We start from the raw sequence: 24,736 nt of genomic DNA, 5'->3' as shown, positions 1-24,736 counted from the left end.
TATTTTTCTGGTTAAGACTGTTTTCTCCTGCTTCTAGCCTAACTCGCTTTAGCCAGACCTAATTCTAAGCCATGTGATGAGCTAAATAAAATGAAACCCAGAAGAATTCATGCAATAAACAGCTTAAGTAGGCACTCTGCAGAAAATTAGGAGGGTACAGATACTGAAGTGAAGAGAATGAGTCTGAACACTATGAAAGTTAAGTTTGGGTGGTTCTCAAAGGTGGTTTAAGACCACCTAATCAACACCATTTACTAAAATGCAAATTCCCAGGTACTCCGCTCTCCCTGCTCCATTTAGTGAAGCCAAGGAATTTAATCCGCAGGTGATTCTTTTTTTTTCAGTTTTATTGAGGTATAATTGACAAATAAAATTGTAATATATTTAAACAATTTATATAGATATAAGTATGTATATACATATATATGTACATATATTTAAATATATGTACAACATGATTTGACATACAAGGAGTCCCTCCCATTGAGTTAATTAACACATCAGTCACCTCACATATTTACCTTTCTGTGTGTGTGAGAACACAAGTTACTCTTAGGAAATTTCAGTTATACAAATACAGTATTATCAACTATAGTCACTTTATATTTTGGATATTAAAACCTTATTCATCCTTTTAAAAAATATTTATTTATTTTTGGCTGCATTGGGTCTTAGCTGCAGTGAGCAGCCTCCTCGTTGCGGTGCATGGGCTTCTCTCTACTTGTGGTGCGTGGGCTCTGTAGTTGCAGCACGTGGGCTCTTTAGTTGTGGCGCAAAGGCTTAGTTGCCTCGTAATATGTGGGATCTTAGTTCCCAGACCAGGGATTGAACCCGTGTCGCCTCCGTTGGAAGGTGGATTCTCAACCACTGGACCACCAGGGAAGTCCCGAGACCTTATTCATCTTATAACTGAGAGGTGTACTCTTTTACCAACCTCTCCCTATTTCCCCCAGCCCCTGACAACCACCATCCATTCTACTTTCTGTTTCTATGACCTCAAATTTTTTTAAAGATTATACATATAAATGATACCATGCAATATTGCCTTTCTCTGTCTGGCTTATTTCACTTAGCATAATACCAGATTCATCCATGTTGTCACAGATGGCAGGATTTCCTTTTTTTTTTTTTTTTTAAGCTTAATATTCCACTAAGCTGATGGAATGGAATGTATGTATGTGTGTGTATATATATATATATATATATATATACACCATATTTTATTTATCCATTCATCCATTATAGACAATTAGGTTGTTTCTATATCTTGGTAATTGTGAATAATGCTGCAATGAACATGAGGGTGCAGATATCTCTTCGAGATAAAAATAGTTTCATTTCCTTTGCATATATACCCAGTAGTGGGATTGCTGAATCATGTGATAGTTCTATTTTTAATTTCTTGAGTAACCTCCATACTGTTTATTTATAGTGGCTGTACCAGTTTACATTCCCACCAACAGTATACAGGTTTTCCTTTCTCCATATCCTTGCCAGTATTTATCTTTTGTCTTTTTGATAATAACCATTCTAACAGATATGAGGTGATATATCACTGTAGTTGTGGTTTGCATTTCTCTGATGATTGATGATGTTGAGCATCTTTTCATGTACCTGTTGGCTCTTTGTATGTCTATTCAGTCCCTTTGCCCATTTGAAAAATCAGGTTGTTAGCTTTTTTGCTTTTGAGCTGTATAGGTTTCTTATATATTTTGAATATTAAGCCCTTACTGGATAGATGATTTGAAAATATTTTCTCTTATTCCATAGGTTGCCTTTTCAGTTTGTTCATTGTTTCTTGTGATGTGCGGAAGCTTTTTAGTTTTCTGTAGTCCAACTTAACTTATTTTTGCTTTTCTTGCCTTTGCTTTTAGTGTCAAATCCAAAAAATCATTGTCAAGACCAATGTCAAGGAGCTTACTGCCTATATTTTCTTCTAGGTGTTTTATGGTCAGATTCAAGTCTTTAATCCATTTGAGTTGATTTTTATGAGTGGTGTAAGATCGGGGTCCAGTTTCATTCTTTTGCATGTGAATATCTAGTTTTCCCACAATCACTTATTGAAGAGACTATCCTTTCCCCATTGTATATTCTTTGCTCCTCTGTTGTAAATTAATGTATCACATAGCCATGGGTTTACTTCTGGACTCTATACTCTGTGCCATTCATCTTTGTGTCTGTTTTTATGCTAATACCATACTGTTTTGCTTACTATAGCTTTGTAATATAATTTGAAATCAGGACGTGTGATGCATCCAGCTTTGTTCTTCTTTCTCAGGATTGCTTTGGCGATTTGGGATCTTTTGTGGTTTCATACAAATTTTAGGAATTTTTTCTATCTCTGTAAAAAATGCCATTGGAATTTTGATAAGGATTATGTTGAATCTGTAGATCATTTTGGGTAATATGGACATTTTAACAATATTAATTCTTCCAGCCTATGAACATGGAGTATCTTCCTTTTGTGTGTGTTTGTCTTCTTCTATTTCTCTCATCAATATTTTATAGATTTTAGTGTACAAACATTTCACCTCCGTAATTAAATTTATTCCTAAGTATTTTATTCTTTTTGATGCTACTGCAAATAAGATGACTTTCTTAATTTCTCTTTCTGATAGCTTGTTGTCAGTATGTAAAAACTGATATTTTATATTGATTTTGTATGCTCCAACTTTACTGAATTCATTTATTAGTTCAGCAGATTTTTGGTAGTCTTTAGGGTTATCTATATATAATATAATGTCATCTTCAGACAATGACACTTTTACTTCTTCCTTTCTGATTTGGATGTCTTTTATTTTTAAAAAATTTTTCCTAATTGCTCTGGCTAGGACTTCTGGTACTATGTTGAATAAAAGTGGTGAGAATGGGTATCCTTATCTTATTCCTGATCATAGAGGAAAAACTTTTAGCGTTTCATCATCTAATATAAAGTTAGCTGTGGGCTTGTCATATATGGTCTTTATTTTGTTGAAGTACATTCCATTTCTACCGAATTTGTTAAGAATTTTATTATGAAAGAATATTTTGTCAAATACTTTTCCTGCATATATTGAGATGATCATATGATTTTTAACCTTCATTTTGTTAATGTGGTGTATCGCATTTATTGATTTGTGGTTGTTGAACTATCATTGCATCCTAGGAATAAATTCCAATTGATCGTGGTGTATGATCCATTTCATGTGCTGTCGAATTCAGTTTACTAGTACTTTGCTGAGAATCTTTACATCTATATTGAGCAGGGATATTGGCCTGTAATTTTCTTTTCGTATAGTATCCTTGTCTGTCTTTAGCATCAGGATAATGCTGGCCTCATAAAATTAGTTTGGAAGTGTTCCCTCCTCTTCTGTTTTTCAGAAAAGTTTGACAAGGACTGGTATTAATTTTTCTTTAAATGTTTGGTAGAATTCACCAGTGAAGGCATCTGGTCTTGGACTTTTCTTTCATGGGAGTCTTTTGATCTCTGATTCAATCTCGTTATTAGTAATTTTTCTGTTCAGACTTTCTATTTCTTCATGATTCAGTCATGTTTATATTGATCCATTTCTTCTAGGTTATCTAATTTGTTGGCATATAATTGTTCATAGTACCCAAGAGATTCTTATGTGCCCTAAGAGAGAACCAGCAGTTTAGATCAGATGTGAAGTCTGGTCTTTTTGTATGATATCCAGTTGCTTCTAATATTTGGCCCCTTCTCTGGTAGCTCAGCTAGAGGAGGTGTCATGATTGATCATCAAGAACTTAGGAACACATTGAACGGTACAACTGTGAATGCAGTTTCATTAAGTGGAACCAAGACCAGGACAGGTGTAGTGAGTAGCAGTTGCCAGGACATAAACCAGATCAGAACAGTAGAGAAGTTAAGTAGAGCCATAGTGCTAAATATGGTTAATTCCAGGATCAGTTCAAGTATGTCAGCCCCAAGGAATCTAGACATTAAGAGTGTGCAGTGCCTATTTTTTGCTGCTATGGTAAAAGTCAGCCTAGGATGCAGATGGGTCAACTATGCCTGTCAACAAATAGCAGTCATGCCCTGAGATGTATCAATACTAGGCCTGGGGTGACCCAGACAGATAGAATCCTTGCCTTCAAGAGCTCACCTTCTGGTGGAGAGACTGTGAGCAACTTAGCCCTTAGTAGTCTGGAGTGACATCTGGCAGCTAAGTTCTGAAGAAGAGATATTGGGTGTGGGGGGGAAGCCCAAGATTGGATGTAGAACAAGCTTGAAGGGAGGAAGGCTACACTCATTTTCTATCACTCTTTGATGTTTTGTTTCACCTTCATTCAGTAAAACCACATGGGGAAATGAACTTATTTTGAGAATGAAGAATACAGCCAGACCTCAATCATTTGGATTTTATTAGCTGGAACTTGTAATAACTTGGAGAGTGGCTTAATCGAAGTTTATCTAAGTTCATCTGTGAAAAAAAAAATTCACACAAATTGATTCTACAAACTTGAGTAAACCTGCTTTCAAACATATTCAAAGTTCTCTATTAGATATTAGCAAGTGTAAAGCTAATTACAAATCATTTTAGATCTGTCCCTAAATCTGTTACTAGTGAACCTAGTACATAGGAACAATTATTCAACCTATTTTTCAATATTTCAGGAATCTAAAAAAAGTAATATAATTACATTTCTTTCTGAAGTGGCCTGTAATTCTCTTCCTATTTTTTTTCCTTTAAAGGCCTTCTCTCTCTCCTTTTTCTTTCTCCCTCTCCTCCCTCTCTTCTGATCTTCCTCTCCCCATCTCTTTCCCTTTTTTATCCCCTATCTCCTTATTCCCCTCCTTACTCTTTTTCTTCTGGCATTTTCACCTGTCTCCCCCCGCCATCACCCCCCTCCCACCCCTGACTTTCCCTCCTCTCACTCCCTGCCTCTCTCACTACTTCTAACCAGAAGTTGAGAGAAGTTTATAATTGAGATATGCACTACCAAATAAGAAACTGGGCAATCAGAATGTTTCCAAGTGCTAAGCCTTCCTCTGTGAATTTCTCTGGGTGAGGCTAGCAGACCTTGAAAATGTCTGTCCTCCAAGCAGCAGCCTTTGGACTAGCCACACACGCTGCCTGACCACAGGTTTGGAGAGCTTGGAAGCCTGTACGAAGGCTCTGTTCCTCTTGCCTTTTCAACCTTTTTACATCAGCCAATCTGTAATTTAAATGACACACATTGATTACTGTGGAAACATCCAGCAGCACACATTTTCTTACAGAAATAAAGAATTCTGGTGGCAATTTATTAATGTTAAATTGCCTTTACAGTGCAGAAGGAGAAAAAGACTCTAATTTGCACACACATTCTTCTGGAATGAAAGAATCTTTACCATCATGAAGCCATTTCAGCTGTCTCATCCCTAATTACCACTTGGTATCTCTCTCTCCCTTGCTCCTTCCCCAGTGTTCTCTTTGTTTTTAATTGGTGATTCCAGCCATCTGGATCCACTAGCTTATGAAGGCATGAGAGAAACAGAACATAAAAGAAAACAAACTTCACCCATTTCAATCAAGTCCACATCTGAAAGCTCCCATATTCCACAGCATTTCCTTTGCTATAGGAAATATGTTGTCAAAATAAGCCAAGCTGAAAGGATGTCTGGGAATGAATGCAAAGAGAAATGCTAATGCCCCATTAGACTTAAGGCCTGGGCTCCAAACCACTTTAAGGAGAAGCTGTCCAGTATGTCAGTTTGCCACATGGTGGAGGAAAGGACCCAGGGAAGTTTATGATGAGAAGTCTGGGCTTTGCAATCAGACCCATCTGGGTTTGAACCCTGGCTGGGCCATTTTGAACGCTGTAATTTGAGGCAGGGTTTTTTCTTTATTATACTTCATTTTCTTTCTGGAATGATTGGGAAATAATAAAGTTGTGATTATTAAATGAAGTGAAATATGAAAATACTCATTTAGTGATATTTCAAAATGTTGGTTTATAAGTAATAGTAGCACATATTCTTGGGGCCAAGTTTGTATAGGAAGAACTTAGGGGTTGAAACGAATGGCTGCAAGACTTATCTTGAGGTTATATTTGTAAGTAGCATACTGTTTTTACCTAAGTTGTTATTTGGGGTCAAAGACATTATGGAGCAAGGGCCAGGATTCCTTGAAGCCGCTCCTTGGTACCGCCTTTGCATCTCCTAATGATAATGATAACTATTATTAACAGTTTAGAAAATTTATTTCAGTCTCCTCCCCACCCTCCATACTGTCATGAGTATATTCAAAAATCATTATCCTACCGTCTAAATGTTCTTCCATCCACTGCTCTCCAGCTCTACTTTATCCAAATCCAAGCTGTAACAGCCTCTTGTCCAAGCCACAACCATGGCCTCCAAAACATTTTCCCTTTCTCATGTTTTCTTACATTCTTCTTCTTTAAGCCTGAGTAATCTTATGTAGTAATCTGAGACTTTTATACACCAAGCATGGCATTTAACTTATAAAAACTTTAATGGCTGTTCACTGCCCGTAGAAATAAAGTCCAATAGAAATAAATACTCTACATGTTTCTTTGGCCACTGTTAATCTCTCCACCATCACCAAGCACTGGCCTTCTTTTGCTCTCCTCTCCAGCCACTCTGGACATGTCTAAATCCATGACTGTCTCATCTTAATGCTTTTCTCACAGCCTGGAGTGTGCTTTTCTTCTCTTCACCTATCTAATTCCTATTCATTCTCTCCATATCTGTTGGATTATCATAACTTCATGGAAGCCTTCTGCAATGGCTCAGATTGTTGTAAGAGCACAAAGCACTTGCAGTAGTTTATTGGTAAATCACTAATTCTTTCATTCAACCATTCAGTAAATACATGGCTAGGCACTGTGCTTGATCCTGGAGAAACAGTGATAAGCAAAACCAGATAGGAATCTGCCCTCATGGAGCTCAGTCTACTGGGAGAAACAGGATTTAATTAAATAATCACATAAATAAATTTTAGTTACTAATTATATAAGTGGTATGAAGGCAGTATGCATCGTGCTAAGAGGAGTTGTTAAGGAGATCTGATCTGCCCAGTGAATGAAGGAAGATACCTCCAAGGAAGTGATGCTTGAGCTGAGAACCTAAGAATTAACAGGAGTTAACCAAGAGCTGAGATGGTCAGGTGGGGACAGCATAAATAAAGCCTGTGGCAGAAGGGCACATGCCAAGTTTGAGGAAATGAAGAGGCCAGTGTGCAAGGAAGTGATAAGGGTGGAGATATACACAGTAAGTGGATCATAAAAGGATCTGCAGGCCGTATGAAGGATTTTGCACTTTATTTTGAACACCCCTCTAAGTCAAGACTGGCTTGGAGGGAGGACAGAGTGGTTGTGAGATGCCAGTTGGGAGGCTTTTGCTGTGCTACAGTAGACGGTGGCTCAAAACAGACTGGGACCTTGCAGATGAAGCAACGTGGCTGGATTTAAAAGATATTTAAGAGACAAAATGTACAAGACATGATGATGAGTTGAACATAGGAATAATGAGAAAAAGTTATTAAGGATGAATTTTAGCTTATATAATTTACTACAAAAAGAAACGTAGAAGAAGCCCAGAGGAATGTTCTGGAATTTAGTTGTGTACACATTGACTTAATTCTTTCTCCTCTGCTAGACTATAACAAAGTTAGGGATTGTTTGTCTTTTTCATCAGTATATATCTGGAAACTACCATATCACCTGCTCGTTATAGGTGTGCAATAGATTTGTTGACTGACTGATTCAAAAGGCTTGAATTCCTGCCTTGGGGTTGAATTTGTTGAAGAAGCTTGTGCTGTCAAATTAGCAGTTAGTGCCTCCTCCGAGGTGGCCCCTGGAGTTGCCTCCCCTCTGAATCCAGAAGTTGACCTCAACTTCAGCTCTGTCTTTTCCCACTCAAACACTATGTCAGTCTTGCTGATAAAAACAGGTCCTCAACCAATGCAATCTCCTCTTGTCAGACCTTGCTCCACTCCATGTGGTTTTCCTCTAATTTTTTCACCAATGTATCCATTCCGAAGAAATGACTTCCCTGCAGCCACACTTACGGCCATATTCTCCTGAGGAATCTATGCTTGTGAAAACCCCCAAGTTCATCTGAAAATATTTTCAAAAAAGTCATCATCCTGATATTATTCATCTCTCATCCATTCCCAGTTAATGGTCTCTAACTCATGCCCCAGTAAATTTCAAAACTTCTTTGTCCAGTGTCTATTCTTGCTTAAACATTACATAAATGTTGCAGTCTTCCAAGTACAGTATAACATTGAATTCACACAAAGTACTTCTTCAGTCACAACCCAGAACAGTAACCAAGAAGGTCTGACTCTCACCACTAACCCCATTATTTCCTGAACACATATATCCTGTCCCTCATTCCAATAACAGTAGCAGCTAACATTTATTGAGCACTTAACTCTGCTTCGTGTGTTATTCTAAGCACTTCACTTGTATTTATTTAATCCTCACAACAATTCTATGAGGCGGGCATTGTTTCCAGTTTACAGATGATGACACTGAAGCATGGAGAGGTTAAGTAACTTGCCCAGGTTCACCTGGCTGGAGTGTGGCAGACTGGAGATTCACATCCAGGCAGTCTCAATTCAAAGTCCTTACCCTTTACCATGCCACATGCAGCCTCTCTACAGCTTTCCCCTTACGCTCTGAGGGCAGGACCACCAGGGAAAAGTAGAATTCCAATTATATAGCTTGTTTGCTCCAAAACTTTTAAAGATAGTCTGTTTGAGTCCAAATGAAGTTTAAATGTTTTTACCCTGGCATTGAAGTTCTTCCTCAGTATGGCTCAGACCCACATTTCCAGGCTTAGATGCCCATCCCCCGTACAGACCCAGTTCTTCTACCAACTCCGCCTCTGCAAATTCTTATGTCCATGTCTTTGCATGGATGCTCTCCTGCCCTCTGCATGTACAGAACTCCCCGTCTCCTTCAGAACCAGGCTCACATGTCTCCTTCGTGAAGCTCTTCTTCATGCCCCTAACTCTTCATTTGAACTCGTAGAGCACCTTCTTTATATGTTTGCCATGGTACTTGTTACAATTTTTAAAAATATATTTATTTCATACAATGGGAGAAGTACAATTTTAGAGCTGAGTTGGACCTTAACTATCATCTGACCCAACGGTTCTCATTCCTTTTTTAAAAAAACATAATAATACTTTGTTAAAGTAAAATGACCCATTTTAAAATGAAAAATTCAGTAGCATTTAGTATATTTATAATTTTGTACAACCACCACTTCTCTCTAGTTAGTTCCAGAATAGTCTGATCACTCCAGAGTAAAACCCCATACACATTAAGCAGTTTCTCCCTGTTTCTCCCCCACCCCGCCTGTGGAAACCACCAACCTGTGTTCCGTCTCTATGGATTTATCTGTTCTGGATCTTTCCCATAAATGGAATGATATAGCATATGGCCTTTTGTGTCTGGCCTCTTTCACTTAGTAAAATGTTTTGGAGGTTTGTCCATATTGTAGTATATATCAGTACTTCCTTTTTATGGATGAATAACATTCCATTCTCTGTATACACTACAATTTGTTTATCCATTCTTTCATCGACGGACATTGGAGCTACTTCTGATTTTTGACTATCATGAATGGTGCTCTTTTGGGGCAAGTGTTTGGAGCTGCCTATTCTGCCATTTTGCTGACATCTAGCCTCATTCCTTTTTTCACATGAACTATTATTAGAAGCTTGATGTATAATAGATACAAATGAAGCTTCATAGATATAAAGAGAGAGAAATGGAGCATCTCTGCCTGAAGCCTAGTGTGTGGCCCTTTTTCCTCAAAGTAGACCACAGAGCTCTTTGAAGTCTAGAGTCCTCTTCAGAGCCCAGTTTGAAGGCCTCTGAGTTAGTCCATCTCTTCTGTGTTATAGAGGAAGAAACCGAAGCCCAGACTTTGCACTAAACCAGACAGCTGGTTAGTGTGACGAGGCACGCTCATCAAAATATGTTTAAATAATAAGAACATGATTTAGCAAGAATTAACCAAATTGAGATTAGAGGACACATTTTCAGGATACATAATTTATAATAAATAATCCACATCTTTGTTCAGGAAGACTTACAGAAAACCCAAGAAAAACCTGAACTCCTAAACTAACTCTCAAAAATACAATATTTTATTTTATCATGAGAGATATGTATATATATCTGATTCTGTGGAAGTGGACAAATTTACAGTACAGTACATTTGCTGCACATTAGAATCACTAAGGAAAACTACAAAATTCTGATGCCTGGCCCCCATCCCAGCCCAATTAAAGCAGGCTTTATGGAGGTGGGGACCAGGTATCAGATTTCGAAAAGATCTCCCCAGGTGACTCTAATGTTTAGGCAAGGTTGAGCACCTCTGGCTTTGGCTGTTGCTGCAAGAGCATTGTACTTATTCCTTTTTTTCTGTGTATTTTTATTCTTTTTAACATTTTTATTGGAGTATAATTGCTTTACAATGCTGTATTAGTTTCTGCTTTATAACAAAGTGAATCAGTTATACATATACATATATACCCGTATCTCTTCCCTCTTGCGTCTCTCTCCCCCCCACCCTCCCTATCCCACCCTTCTAGCTGGTCACAAAGCACCGAGCTGATCTCCCTGTGCTATGCGACTGCTTCCCACTAGCTATCTATTTTACATTTGGTAGTGTATATATGTCCATATATACATTACCACCCTCTCACTTTGTCCCAGTTTACCCTTCCCCCTCCCCATATCCTCAAGTCCGTTCTCTAGTAGGTCTGTGTCTTTATTCCCGTCTTGCCCCTAGGTTCTTCATGACCATTTCTTTTTTTTTTTTTTTTTGGTTCCATATATATGTGTTAGCATATGGTATTTGTTTTTCTCTTTCTGACTTACTTCACTCTGTATGACAGACTCTAACTCCATCCACCTCACTACAAATAACTCAATTTCGTTTCTTTTTATGGCTGAGGAATATTCCATTGTATATATGTGCCACATCTTCTTTATCCATTCATCTGTCGATGGACACTTAGGTTGCTTCCAAGCCCTGGCTATTGTAAATAGAGCTGCAGTGAACATTGGGGTACATGACTCTTTTTGAATTATAGTTTTCTCAGGGTATATGCCCAGTAGTGGGATTGCTGGGTCTTATTGTAGTTCTATTTTTAGTATTTTAAAAATACTGTTTTTTTTTTAGAACAGAACCCATACTGTTCTCCATAGTGGCTGTATCAATTTACATTCCCATCAACAGTGTATGAGGGTTCCCTTTTCTCCACACCCTCTCCAGCATTTATCGTTTGTGGATTTTTTGATGGTGGCCATTCTGACTGGTGTGAGGTGATACCTCATTGTAGTTTTGATTTGCATTTCTCTAATGATTAGTGATGTTGAGCATCCTTTCATGTGTTTGTTGGCAATCTGAATGCCTTCTTTGGAGAAATGTCTGTTTAGGTCTTCTGCCCATTTTTGGATTGGGTTGTTTGTTTTTTTTGATATTGAGCTACATGAGCTGCTTGTAAATTTTGGAGATTAATCCTTTGTCAGTTGCTTCATTTGCAAATATTTTCTCCCATTCTGAGGGCTGTCTTTTCATCTTGTTTATAGTTTCCTTTGCTGTGCAAAAGCTTTTAAGTTTCCTTAGGTCCCATTTGTTTATTTTTGTTTTTATTTCCATTACTCTAGGAGGTGGGTCAAAAAGGATCTTGCTGTGATTTATGTCATAGATTGTTCTGCCTATGTTTTCCTCTAAGAGTTTGATAGTGTCTGGCCTTACATTTAGGTCTTTAATCCATTTTGAGTTTATTTTTGTGTATGGTGTTAGGGAGTGTTCTAATTTGATTCTTTTACATGTAGCTGTCCAGTTTTCCCAGCACCACTTACTGAACAGGCTGCCTTTTCTCCATTGTATATTCTTGCCGCCTTTATCAAAGATAAGGTGACCATATGTGCGTGGGTTTATCTCTGGGCTTTCTATCCTGTTCCATTGATCTATATTTCTGTTTTTGTGCCAGTACCATACTGTCTTGATTACTGTAGCTTTGTAGTATAGTCTGAAGTCCAGGAGCCTGATACCTCCAGCTCCATTTCTCTTTCTCAAGATTGCTTTGGCTATTCGGGGTCTTTTGTGTTTCCATACAAATTGTGAAATTTTTTGTTCTAATTCTGTGAAAAATGCCAGTGTTAGTTTGATAGGGATTGCATTGAATCTGTAGATTGCTTTGGGTAGTAGAGTCATTTTCACAATGTTGATTCTGCCAGTCCAAGAATATGGTATATCTCTCCATCTATTTGTACCATCTTTAATTTCTTTCATCAGTGTCTTATAATTTTCTGCCTACAGGTCTTTTGTCTCCTTAGGTAGGTTTATTCCTAGGTATTTTATTCTTTTTGTTGCAGTGGTAAATGGGAGTGTTTCCTTAATTTCTCTTTCAGATTTTTCATCATTAGTGTATAGGAATGCAAGAGATTTCTGTGCATTAATTTTGTATCCTGCTACTTTACCAAATTAATTGATTAGCTCTAGTAGTTTTCTGGTAGCGTCTTTAGGATTCTGTTTGTATGGTATCATGTCATCTGAAAACAGTGACAGCTTTACTTCTTCTTTTCTGATTTGGATTCCTTTTATTTCTTTTTCGTCTCTGATTGCTGTGGCTAAAACTTCCAAAACTATGTTGAATCATAGTGGTGAGAGAGGGCAACCTTGTCTTTTTCCTGATCTTAGTGGAAATGGTTTCAGTTTTTCACCGTTGAGGACGATGTTGGTTGTGGGTTTTTCATATATGGCCTTTATTATGTTGAGGTAAGTTCCCTCTATGCCTACTTTATGGAGGGTTTTTATCATAAATGGTTGTTGAATTTTGTCGAAAGCTTTCTCTGCATCTATTGAGATGATCATATGGTTTTTCTCCTTCAATTTGTTAATATGGTGTATCACAATGATTGATTTGCATATATTGAAGAATCCTTGCATTCCTGGGATGAACCCCACTTCATCATGGTGTGTGATCCTTTTAATGTGCTGTTGGATTCTGCTTGGTAGTATTTTGTTGAGGAATTTTGCATCTATGTTCCTCAGTGAAATTGGTCTGTAGTTTTCTTTTTTTGTGACATCTTTGTCTGGTTTTCGTATCAGGGTGATGGTAGCCTTGTAGAAAGAGTTTGGGAGTGTTCCTCTCTCTGCTGTATTTTGGAAGAGTTAGAGAAGGATAGGTGTTAGCTCTTCTCTAAATGTTTGATAGAATTCGCCTGTGAAGCCATCTGGTCCTGGGCTTTTGTTTGTTGGAAGATTTTTAATCACAGTTTCAATTTCAGTGCTTGTGATTGGTCTGTTTATATTTTCTATTTCCTCCTGGTTCAGTCTCAGAAGTTTGTGCATTTCTAAGAATTTGTCCATTTCTTCCAGGTTGTCCATTTTATTGGCATATAGTTGCTTGTAGTAATCTCCCATTATCCTTTGTATTTCTGCAGTGTCAGTTGTTACTTCCCCTTTTTCATTTCTAATTCTATGGATTTGAGTCTTCTCACTTTTTTTCTTGCTGAGTCTGGCTAATGGTTCATCAATTTTGTTTATCTTCTCAAAGAACCAGCTTTTAGTTTTATTGATCTTTGCTATCACTTCCTTCATTTCTTTTTCATTTATTTCTGATCTGATCTTTATGATTTCTCTCCTTCTGCTAATTTTGGGGTTTTTTTGTTCTTCTTTCTCTAATTGCTTTAGGTGTAAGGTTAGGTTGTTTATTTGAGATGTTTCTTGTTTCTTAAGGTAGGATTACATTGCTATACACTTCCCTCTTAGAACTGCTTTTGCTGCATCCCATAGGTTTTGGGTCGTCGTGTTTTCATTGTCATTTGTTTCTAGGTATTTTTTGATTTCCTCTTTGATTTCTTCAGTGATATCTTGGTTTTTAAGTAGTGTATTGTTTAGCCTTCATGTGTTGGTATTTTTTACAGATTTTTTCCTGTAATTGATATCTAGTCTCATAGCATTGTGGTCAGAAAAGATACTTGATAAAATTTCAATTTTCTTTAATTTACCAAGGCTTGATTTGTGACCCAAGATATGATCTATCCTGGAGAATGTTCCATGAGCTCTTGAGAAGAAAGTCTATTCTCTTGTTTTTGAATGGAATGTCCTGTAAATATCAATTAAGTATATCTTGTTTAATGTATTATTTAAAGCTTGTGTTTCCTTATTTATTTTCATTTTGGATGATCTGTCCATTGGTGAAAGTGGGATGTTAAAGTCCCCTACTATGATTGTGTTACTGTCGATTTCCCTTTTCATGGCTGTTAGTATTTGCCTTACATATTGAGGTGCTCCTATATTGGGTGCATAAATATTTACAATTGTTATATCTTCTTCTTGGATTGATCCCTTCATCATCATGTAGTGTCCTTCTTTGTCTCTTGTAGTAGTCTTTGTTTTAAAGTCTATTTTGTCGGATATGAGAATTGCTACTCCAGTTTTCTTTTCATTTCCATTTGCATGGAATATCTTTTTCCATCCCCTCATTTTCAGTCTGTATGTGTCCCTAGGTCTGAAGTGGGTCTCTTGTAGACAGCATATATATGGGTCTTGTTTTTGTATCCATTCAGCCAGTCTATGTCTTTTGGTTGGACAATTTAATCCATTTACATTTGAGGTAATTATCTATATATATGTTCCTATTACCATTTTCTTAATTGTTTTGGGTTTGTTATTGTAGGTCTTCTCTTCTCTTGTGTTTCCTGGCTAGAGAAGTTCCTTTAGCATTTGTTGTAAAGCTGGCTTGGTTGTGCTGAATTCTCTTAGCTTTTGCTTGTCTGTAAAGGTTTTAATTTCTCCATCAAATCTGAATGAGATCCTTGCTGGATAGAGTAATCTTGGTTGTAGGTTTTTCCCTTTCATCACTTTAAATATGTCCTGCCACTCCCTTCTGGCTTGCAGAGTTTCTGCTGAAAGATCAGCTGTTAACCTTATGGCGATTCCCTTGTATCTTATTTGTTGTTTTTCCCTTGCTGCTTTTAATATTTTTTCTTTGTATTTAATATTTGATCATTTGATTAATATGTGTCTTGGTGTGTTTCTCCTTGGATTTATCCTGTATGGGATTCTCTATGCTTCCTGGACTTGATTAACTATTTCCTTTCCCATATTAGGGAAGTTTTCAACTATAATCTCTTCAAATATTTTATCAGTCCCTTTATTTTTCTCTTCTTCTTCTGGGACCCCTATAATTCGAATGTTGGTGTGTTTAATATTGTGCCAGAGGTCTCTGAGACTGTCCTCATTTCTTTTCATTCTTTTTTCTTTATTCTGCTGTGCAGTAATTATTTCCACTATTTTATCTTCCAGGTCACTTATCCGTTCTTCAGCCTCAGTTATTCTGCTGTTGATCACTTCTAGCGAATTTTTAATTTCATTTATTGTGTTGTTCATGATTGTTTGCTCTTTAGTTCTTCTAGGTCCTTGTTAAACGTTTCTTGTTTCTCCATTCTATTTCCAAGATTTTGGATCATCTTTACTATCATTATTCTAAATTTGTTTTCAGGTAGACTGCCTATTTCCTCTTCATTTGTTAGGTCTGGTGGGTTCTTACCTTGCCTCTTCAACTGCTGTGTGTTTCTTTGTCTTCTCATTTTGCTTAACTTACTGTGTTTGGGGTCTCCTTTTTGCAGACTGCAGGTTCATAGTTCCTGTTGTTTTTGGTGTCTGCCCCCAGTTGGTAAGGTTGGTTCAGTGGGTTCTGTAGGCTTCCTGGTGGAGGGGAGTAGTGCCTGTGTTCTGGTTGATGAGGCTGGATGTTGTCTTTCTGGTGGGCAGGTCCACGTCTGCTGGTGTGTTTTGGGGTGTCTGTGGCCTTATTATGATTTTAGGCAGCCTCTTTGCTAATGGGTGGGGTTGTGTTCCTGTCTTGTTTGTTGTTTGGCATAGGGTGTTCAGCACTGTAGCTTGCTGGTCGTTGAGTGGAGCTGGGTCTTGGCATTGAGAGGGAGATCTCTGGGAGATTTTCGCCATTTGATACTGCATGGAGCTGGGAGGTCTCTGGTGGACCAGTGTCCTGAACTTGGCTCTCCCACCTCTGAGGCACAGCCCTGATGTGTGGCTGGAGCACCAAGAGCCTGTCATCCACATGGCTCAGAATAAAAGGGAGAAAAAAAAGAAAGAAAGGAGGAAAGAAAAAGATATTTTTTAAAAGTTATTAAAATAAAAAAAAATAATTATTAAAAATTTTTTTCTTAAGTAATTAAAAAAAAAGAAAGAAGAGAACAACCAAATGAAAAAAAAAATTCACCAATGATAACAAGCACTGAAAACTATAGTAAAAAACAAACAAAAAAAAACCGGACAGACAAAACTCTGTGACAAATGGTAAAAGCAAAGCTATACAGGCAAAATCACACACAGAAGCATACGTATACATGCTCACAAAAAGAGAAAAAGGGGGAAAAAAATATATATATTGTTGCTCCCAAAGTCTACCTCCTCAATTTGGTATGATTCGTTGTATTCCACAGATGCAGGGTACATCAAGTTGACTGTGGAGATTTAATCCGCTGCTTCTGAGGCTTCTGGGAGAGATTTCCCTTTCTCTTCTTTGTTCGCACAGCTCCCGGGGTTCAACTTTGGATTTGGCCCTGCCTCTGTGCGTAGGTCGCCTGAGGGCATCTGTTCTTCACTCAGACAGGATGGGGTTAAAGGAGCAGCTGCTTCGGGGGCTCTGGCTCACTCAGGCCGGGGGGAGGGAGGGGTACGAATGCGGGGCGAGCCTGCAGCAGCAGCGGCCAGCATGACGTTGCACCAGCCTGAGGCGCGCCGTGTGTTCTCCCTGGGAAGTTGTCCCTGGATCACGGGACCCTGGCAGTGGCGAGCTGCACAGGCTCCCGGGAGGGGCGGTGTGGATAGTGACCTGTGCCTGCACACGGGATTCTTGGTGGCGGAGCAGCATCCTTAGCGCCTCATGCCTGTCTCTGGGGTCCGCGCTGATAACCGCGGCTCACGCCCATCTCTGGAGCTCCTTTAAGCAGCGCTCTTAATCCCCCCTCCTCAGGCACCAGGAAACAAAGAGGCAAGAAAAAGTCTCTTGCCTCTTTGGCAGCTCCAGACTTTTTCCCGGACTCCGTCCTGGCTAGCCGTGGCGCACGGGCCCCCTTCAGGCTGTGTTCACGCAGCCAACCCCAGTCCTCTCCCTGGGATCCGACCGAAGCCCGAGCCTCAGCTCCCAGCCCCACCCACCCCGGCGGGTGAGCAGAGAAGCCTCTCGGGCTGGTGAGTGCTGGTCGGCACTGATCCTCTGTGTGGGAATCTCTCCGCTTTGCCCTCTGCACCCCTGTGGCTATGCTCTCCTTCGTGGCTCCGAAGCTTCCCCCTCCACCACCCACAGTCTCCGCCTGTGAAGGGGCTTCCTGGTGTGTGGAAACCTTTCCTCCTTCACAGCTCCCTCCCACTGGTGCAGGTCCCGTCCCTATTCTTTTGTCTCTGTTTTTTCTTTTTTCTTTTGCCCTACCCAGGTACGTGGGGAGTTTCTTGCCTTTTGGGAGGTCTGACGTCTTCTGCCAGTGTTCAGTGGGTGTTCTGTAGGAGCAGTTCCACGTGTAGATGTATTTCTGATGTATCTGTGGGAAGGAAGGTGATCTCCACGTCTTATTCTTCCGCCATCTTGAAGCTCCTCCTTTTTCTGTGTATTCTTCCTGCAAAGCCTAGTGTACATGCCACATGACCTTTTCAGGCTACCCCAATTCACACTGCTCTCACCCTTCTCTGAATCACTGGGGCACTTTTGAGTTTCACTCACTTTGCTCTTAACCATGCCCTGACAAGCATTCTTTCTTGGTTCTTGCATGGATCGGCCTTCTGTCCCCAACTGGAATACAAGGTCTTGATGATCAGGAATAGAATCTGCACCCCCTTTTCCTTGCTTCTCCCTCACTTCTAAATAACCACTCCTAAAACCTGTGCTTCTTTGCTATTAAAAGCATAGTTATCCTGCTACTGACCTAGGGTTGAAGTGGTGTGTATTTGTGGACGGGCTGTGAAGACTGAATGTGATACAAAGTGAATGTGAATGTGAATGTTCTTTGGAAAGTATTACATGTTATTTACATACAAAAGATCATATTGCTATTGTAACTAGGAAGAAAAACAACCATCCTTATCTTTTTGCTTTCCAGGAAATATGCTGCAGAGAATTATAGAAAAAAGGGAAATCTCAATTTCCTTTCTAGTTAAATTCAAATCTGCTTCTATAAAAAAGGGACACATTTCATTATTGTTAGGGGATTTACATATCTCATTTAACCCCCACAGTAGTTTTTCAGGGATTACTTTCAGTTTATAGCCGAAAAAATAAAATTATTTAAGGCCATATTTGTAAAGGGTATAATTTGAACTCAGGTTAGTCCTACTCTAAAACCCATACCACTGTTTTCATACTCACATGTGTCTTAGAGTACATAAAAGTTGTAAATGTGACTGGAACTAAAAGATGGAGTGGTTCTTGGTGAAGAATTATTTTCTGAAACAGGTTCACCATCCCTGTACAAATTGGTTCCAGGGGCTTGCTCCATCTGCTTTCTCCCACACTTCATGTGTTACTTGTTGCATCAGGTATTGAATGCCAGATCTTCAGAGGGGATAAGAAAAGCATAGAAAAAGATAACCCTGGTCTGTTGTTATATCTCTATTTGCTTTAAGTCTAGAAATTCTGGCCAGTCTTTGAACAAGAAGTATGATACAGAGACTTAAGGGACTCCAAGATGGCCTCCTTATCCAAAACTATTTCTCCAAGAACCTTAGACTTTGAAAACTAGAGACATGTTTACAGTTCTTGAAATATTTTGAGGGATCCAAAGAGTGCCTGATATAAATAAAATACATGGCTTTAAAAGGGCTGGCAACTCAAGCCGATGGTGATAGGAACCAAGATTAGGGGCAGAAAAAGCAGAAAGCAAAGTCTTAAGAGTGGAGGAAGAAAGTGACTGGGACAAAGGACCCACTACTCCTCCATCCTCACCCCCATCAACCTCGTTGCGTCCTCCAGTAAGGCTCGCTGAGGGCCTCCTGAAATGAACAGCTCACTCCAGACATACCTTGCACAAGCCGCTCTTGAACAACCAACACTCCCTCTGAGGCCAGACTCAAACAATCCTTCTCAGCCCCGACTCCTGCAACAATCCTTCCCAGCAGGGTAATGAATGGAGGCTTCTGGCAAGCACCTGAAGGCCAACTCCTGTCTTTCAGGCTTAGATTTCAGGAAACAGCTTGGGAGGATGCTCTCCAGGCACCGCAACGCCTGGGGCTTGTCTTGGGATCTGTGGGAGAGGGGAGGCTAAGAGGGATTAAAGCTGCCCTGAAACCTTGTAGCCTGAGGGGGATTTGAGAGTGGAAGAGGAGGGGGGGTGGATCAGCTCAGCTGCTTCACCTTCCCAGATAATCCATCACTGCCACTGTAGCGGCAGGAAAGCAGTCCCGTAAACTGTCTGCCTGGAAGGAAGGATAACCTGCCGCTGGCTTTTATTTTCAGTTGAATTATAACACTTACCTTCTCATCTGGCCTTTCATCAAGAGGCTTAAGTGTTTTTCTTTCTGTGGGCCTTACTGGCCACGTTTCCCCATTCATTATCAGCATAGGAGCCTGCCATGCTGAACCCATGTGCGTCCCCACACCCCCGACTCCCCATCCTCTGGGGGCTCCTTAGCAGCAACAGTTTTATAATTCAGAACAGACTCTCCTCTGAGCAATTGATCTTACAAATACATTACAACTGGTTTTAACAGGAGTTACCAAAGGCAGGGATTTCAGAAACAAGATGTGAACTCCCCAAAAGATGGGGCACCATAAATACCTCTAACATCTTCGACTTTACCTGTAGTGCTTGACTATGCCTTTTGGAAATTTTCTGTATGTCTGGGGCTAAGAGGGATGGTGGGCTGAGAGTTTGGGGTCATTTAAAGATTATCATTAATAGGCTTGTTACCTTTAGGAGAGAATTATGGGTTGTTTAGGGCCAGTAGGGTAAAAGCTCTGAAGTCAGAGTGCCTGTGTTCTAATCCTGGCTTGTATAACCATGAGCAAGTGATTTAAACTCTCTGAACCTCAATTTCCACCTGAAAAATGGATATAACAGTAATACCAACGTCATAAGATTGCTGTAAGAGTTAAATGTCCTGATCCACGTAAAAGTTCTTAGCACAGAGACTGATACTGTATGTGCTCAGTGTTAGGCATCATCATTTATTCATTCATTCACTCATTTATTCACAACATGGTTACAATCATCTATATGCTGTTGACTCTACCTCCAAAATATACCTCAAATGCAACCACTCTTCTCCGTCTCTCCTGTCAGTATCCTTCAGCACATCACAATCATTCTCCAGCTAAACTTTGCCAGTAGCTACTTAAACATCTACTCTTCCCCTCCCAAATTCATTCTTCCCACAGCAGAGAGATCTTTTAATAAGGTAAAACTGATCATGTAACTTTCATGCTTAAAACTTCTCAGTGGATTTCCATCGCTCTTTGATTAAGGTTAGAACTTCTCAAAGTCCTAAAAAGCCTTGCCTGATTTTGCTTTGATTAAATCTCAGTGTCAAATTATTCTGTTTGTTTTTCTGCTTCCCTCCCTCTCCTTTTCCTTATTCTCCTCCTCCTTCTTCCCCTCTCCTGCCCCCTCACCAATTAACCTCTAGCCACAGTGTCTTCCTGTGTCAGAAAATGGCTAGTTCCTGAGCAAACCACTACTCTGAGCTCTCAATTAGAATGAGACCCAAAGATGATGTTTCTTATCACTATTTGCTTTTAGGTGTGGCCATTGACTGAGTCCTGCCAATGAAATGGGAGCAGAGTTAAAAGGTTACCACTTTAAGCCTGGACCATAAAGGACCCCCAGACCCAGTCTTTTCTTTCTTTCTTCATCTGTTAGCTGGATGTTGCTGTGAATGAAAACCTCAGCCATCAAATGGAAAATAACTGTTTACTACATTAAGCCACTGAGATTTTGGAGTTAAATTATAACAGTTAGCATTACCTTAACTAATACACTCTTTCTCTGTTTCTCAGTCATTTCACTTGCTGTTCTCTCTGCCTGAAATATTTATTCCCCAGGTCTAATTCCAGCTATATATATGGCTGGGTCATGGCTTCTTCACATCTCAGCTCAAATATTAACTTCTCAGGCAAGGTTCCCATAATGCCCCTGCCTAAAAGCTTCACATTATCTACCTGTTTAGTATGGAAACCTCACGGAGTGGAATATTGCCTGAAAATAAATAAATGAATTGAATGAACAAGTGAAAAAATAAAATATTTAATATACACTGAGTACCTTGGGGCTGAAGGAAGTTTTGATGTATTTGGTGATAAGAAAATTAAATTCTTTATGACAAGTGTATTAGGGTCCTTCAGAGAAACAGAACCAATATTCAGTGCAATTCATATATATATGATATAATATATAGAACCAATAAGATATTGAATGTATCATATATATGTATATATGTGTATATAAATTGATTATGGAATCTGAGAAGTTTCACACTCTGTTGTCTTCAAGCTGGAAACCCAGGAAAGCCAGTGGTCTAATTCTAGTCCAAGTCTAAAGACTTGAGGACTAGGGAAGCCAATGGTGTAAATCCAAGTCAGAGCAGGAAAAGACCAATGTCTCAGCTAAACAGGCAGGCAGGAAGAAGACAAATCCTCCCTTTCTATGCATTTTGTTCTATTCAGGCCCTCATGGATTGGATGATACCTGCTCATATTGGGGAGGGCAATCTACTTCACTGAGTCCACTGATTCAAATGCTAATCTCATTCAGAAACACTCTCATAGACATACTGAGAAATGACATGTAATCTGGGCACCCCTTGGCCCTGTCAAGTTGGCACATAAAATTAACCACAAATTCCTAACACATTTATAGAAGAATTTATAAGAAACGTGGAATAAAATGAGATGGTATACATTTAAAAGAAGAGTTGAAAGAATAAAGAAAACCTCTTAAGAATCTATAAGGTAGTCAATTATTATTACCTCCATTTTGCAGATGAGGAAATAGGGCTTAGAGAGTTTTCCTTACTTTGCCAAAAATTACACATCTGGTAAATGTTTGAGTTAGGGCTACAAGCCAGTCTTTCGACTCCAAATTCTATGTTCCTAGTACCAAGGAACAACTTTATTTTGTACTCAAATCCTGCCCATCACTCAATATCCAGTTTAAATATTATTTCTTCCCATAAGATTTTCTTTGGTATATAATACATACTTCCATTAATGAAGTACTGAGCAGTAAATGTACTGCTGCCTTGTGCAGTAATGGTACATTTAAATCTACCCTCACTAGACTTGTTCTCCCATTTGTTTTTCATTTACTTATTCATTCTTTCTTATATTCACTTATTCATTCAACAAATGCTGCTTAGAGCCAATATATGCTAGGTGCTGCGGCTAAAAAGGGAAATAAGAAACTATCCTTTCCCTTGAGAAAATTACAAACTAATAAGGGTGATACATAAGCAAGCCTCTTTGATCATGGAGAGAGAAGACATGAGCTAAAGATACAGGAGCTCAGGCCTCAAGTGAAACCATGCTTATGAGCTTGAACTTCCCATTTCTAGACATTTTACAGAAAAGAGAAATTAACTTATATATTATTTAAGCCACTTTATATTAGTCTGTTTTTCTAGTAACAAAATACCATTTCTAATTGATGCTTGGACCTAATATAAAATATTTTAACAGCAAGAAAAGTGTACTCATTTAATCACAGTTTTTTCTTTTTCAATCTGTCTGCAGACATATATGAATGGAATAATTATAGAACTAGAGAGGGGAAATGACTACATATGTGTTTCAACCCAACTGAATTGCATAAACTGAATAGCTACTGTTCCTATCAAGAATATCGAGTTCGCTCTTTCCGTGCCTAGTGCAGTCATGGCTCGTGGTCCCAAGAAGCACCTGAAGCGTGTAGCAGCTCCAAAGCATTGGATGCTGGATAAACTGACTGGTGTGTTTGCTCCTCGTCCGTCTACCGGTCCCCACAAGCTGAGGGAATGCCTCCCCCTAATTATTTTCCTAAGGAACAGACTTAAATATGCCCTAACAGGAGATGAAGTAAAGAAGATCTGCATGCAGCGTTTCATTAAGATTGATGGCAAGGTCCGCACTGATATAACTTACCCTGCTGGTTTTATGGATGTCATCAGCATTGACAAGACTGGAGAGAATTTTCGTCTGATCTATGACACCAAGGGTCGCTTTGCTGTTCATCGTATTACACCTGAGGAGGCCAAGTATAAGTTATGCAAAGTGAGAAAGATCTTTGTGGGGACAAAAGGAATCCCTCATCTGGTGACCCATGATGCTCGCACCATCCGCTACCCTGATCCCCTCATCAAGATGAATGACACCATTCAGATTGATTTGGAGACTGGCAAGATTACTGATTTCATCAAATTTGACACTGGTAACCTGTGCATGGTGACTGGAGGTGCTAACCTGGGAAGAATTGGTGTGATCACTAACCGGGAGAGACATCCTGGTTCTTTTGATGTAGTTCATGTGAAAGATGCCAGCGGCAATAGCTTTGCCACCCGGCTCTCCAACATTTTCATTATTGGCAAAGGCAACAAACCATGGATCTCTCTTCCTCGTGGAAAGGGTATCCGCCTTACCATTGCTGAGGAGAGAGACAAGAGACTGGCAGCCAAACAGAGCAGTGGATAAAATGATCTCTTAAGTGACGTGACTGGGAAAGTCTTTTTACTTATGGATAATACTACATAATTAAAATCCTCTATAGTGTTAAAAAAAACAAAAACAAACAAAAAAAGAATATTGAGTTCCTATGTCTTATTCTTTAATGCTAGGTCGTGTTCCAATAGTGTGGGAAATTGCGTGGGAGATTTTTACATCAGCATATCCCTTTCACTTGGGACACCCTAGAGGGCTCCAGAGATAGAATTAATATGACTGGGTGCCCACCTTGTGAAGTTGTAACATAAATGAGATACACTCTCCAGTTCATCCAGTTCAGCTCTGCTCTGGGGAAGGGGCAGATTTCTTGCTAGTTCATTTGTATCTTAATTGAAATGGGCATTGATTAGGGGAAAAGACAGAATCTTGGGTGTCCCTTGGTACAGAACATATCCCCTATTTTAAAAGATGAAGACTTACAAGGTCTGGAGTATGCAAAGGGAGAGTGAGTGCAATGCCATTTTCCCTTTCAATTAGGATACAATTGGTAGGGAAAATAGAGTTGGGTAAGATGACGCCTGTTTGTGCTAGATAGTTGTATATCAGTCTTTTGTGGAGGCTTTTGGTTTTGTTCCCCTCTAAGTATACTCAGCAAAAAGTTCTTCTCCTACCCTCACTTCTTAATTTCTAAGCCCTTGTTTATCTTAAAGTACTTGGGGGACATAGGAAGGTAGAACACATATTTATATTTAATGTATAATTAACTTTATGTGTTAAATATGTTATAAGAACTATTGGAGTATTATTTGTAGCCTTATTTTCTCAGATACAGGGAATCCCATTTTGTCTGAAATGAATAAGATACCCCGACATCCAGTTGGCTTTGAACCCATAGCACACTTGAACAGTTACTTGGAAATTGGGTATTGTAACTGGACCCAATTTGGAACTGGGTCCACAGAAATAGGTTTTGATTCAGGCTTCTAGATTCAGTAAGTGTTTCTCATTTGTTTGAAGAAAAAAAATTAGTATCTTGATTCCCAAGTTTGCTTTTATGGGAAACTTCAAATGAGAAGGCCAGTGACCAAGCTAAATCACTGATTTGA

At 39.2% G+C, this 24,736-nt stretch overlaps 1 protein-coding gene across 1 annotated transcript; it reads left to right on the top strand.

The window, feature by feature from the left end:
- Positions 1–22,849: 22,849 nt before the first annotated feature.
- On the top strand, positions 22,850–23,703 carry LOC118890535 (40S ribosomal protein S4, X isoform-like). Its single transcript, XM_036843569.1, has one exon. It carries the CDS (start codon positions 22,869–22,871, stop codon positions 23,658–23,660), a length of 792 nt encoding a protein of 263 aa, XP_036699464.1. The 5' UTR covers positions 22,850–22,868; the 3' UTR covers positions 23,661–23,703.
- Positions 23,704–24,736: the final 1,033 nt, after the last annotated feature.

The sequence above is a fragment of the Balaenoptera musculus genome, chromosome 1, assembly GCF_009873245.2.
Source record: "Balaenoptera musculus isolate JJ_BM4_2016_0621 chromosome 1, mBalMus1.pri.v3, whole genome shotgun sequence".
In the NCBI taxonomy this organism is placed as follows: domain Eukaryota; kingdom Metazoa; phylum Chordata; class Mammalia; order Artiodactyla; family Balaenopteridae; genus Balaenoptera; species Balaenoptera musculus.
The sequence above is the reverse complement of the archived record's forward strand: the minus strand, read 5'-3'. Positions and strand labels throughout refer to the sequence as shown.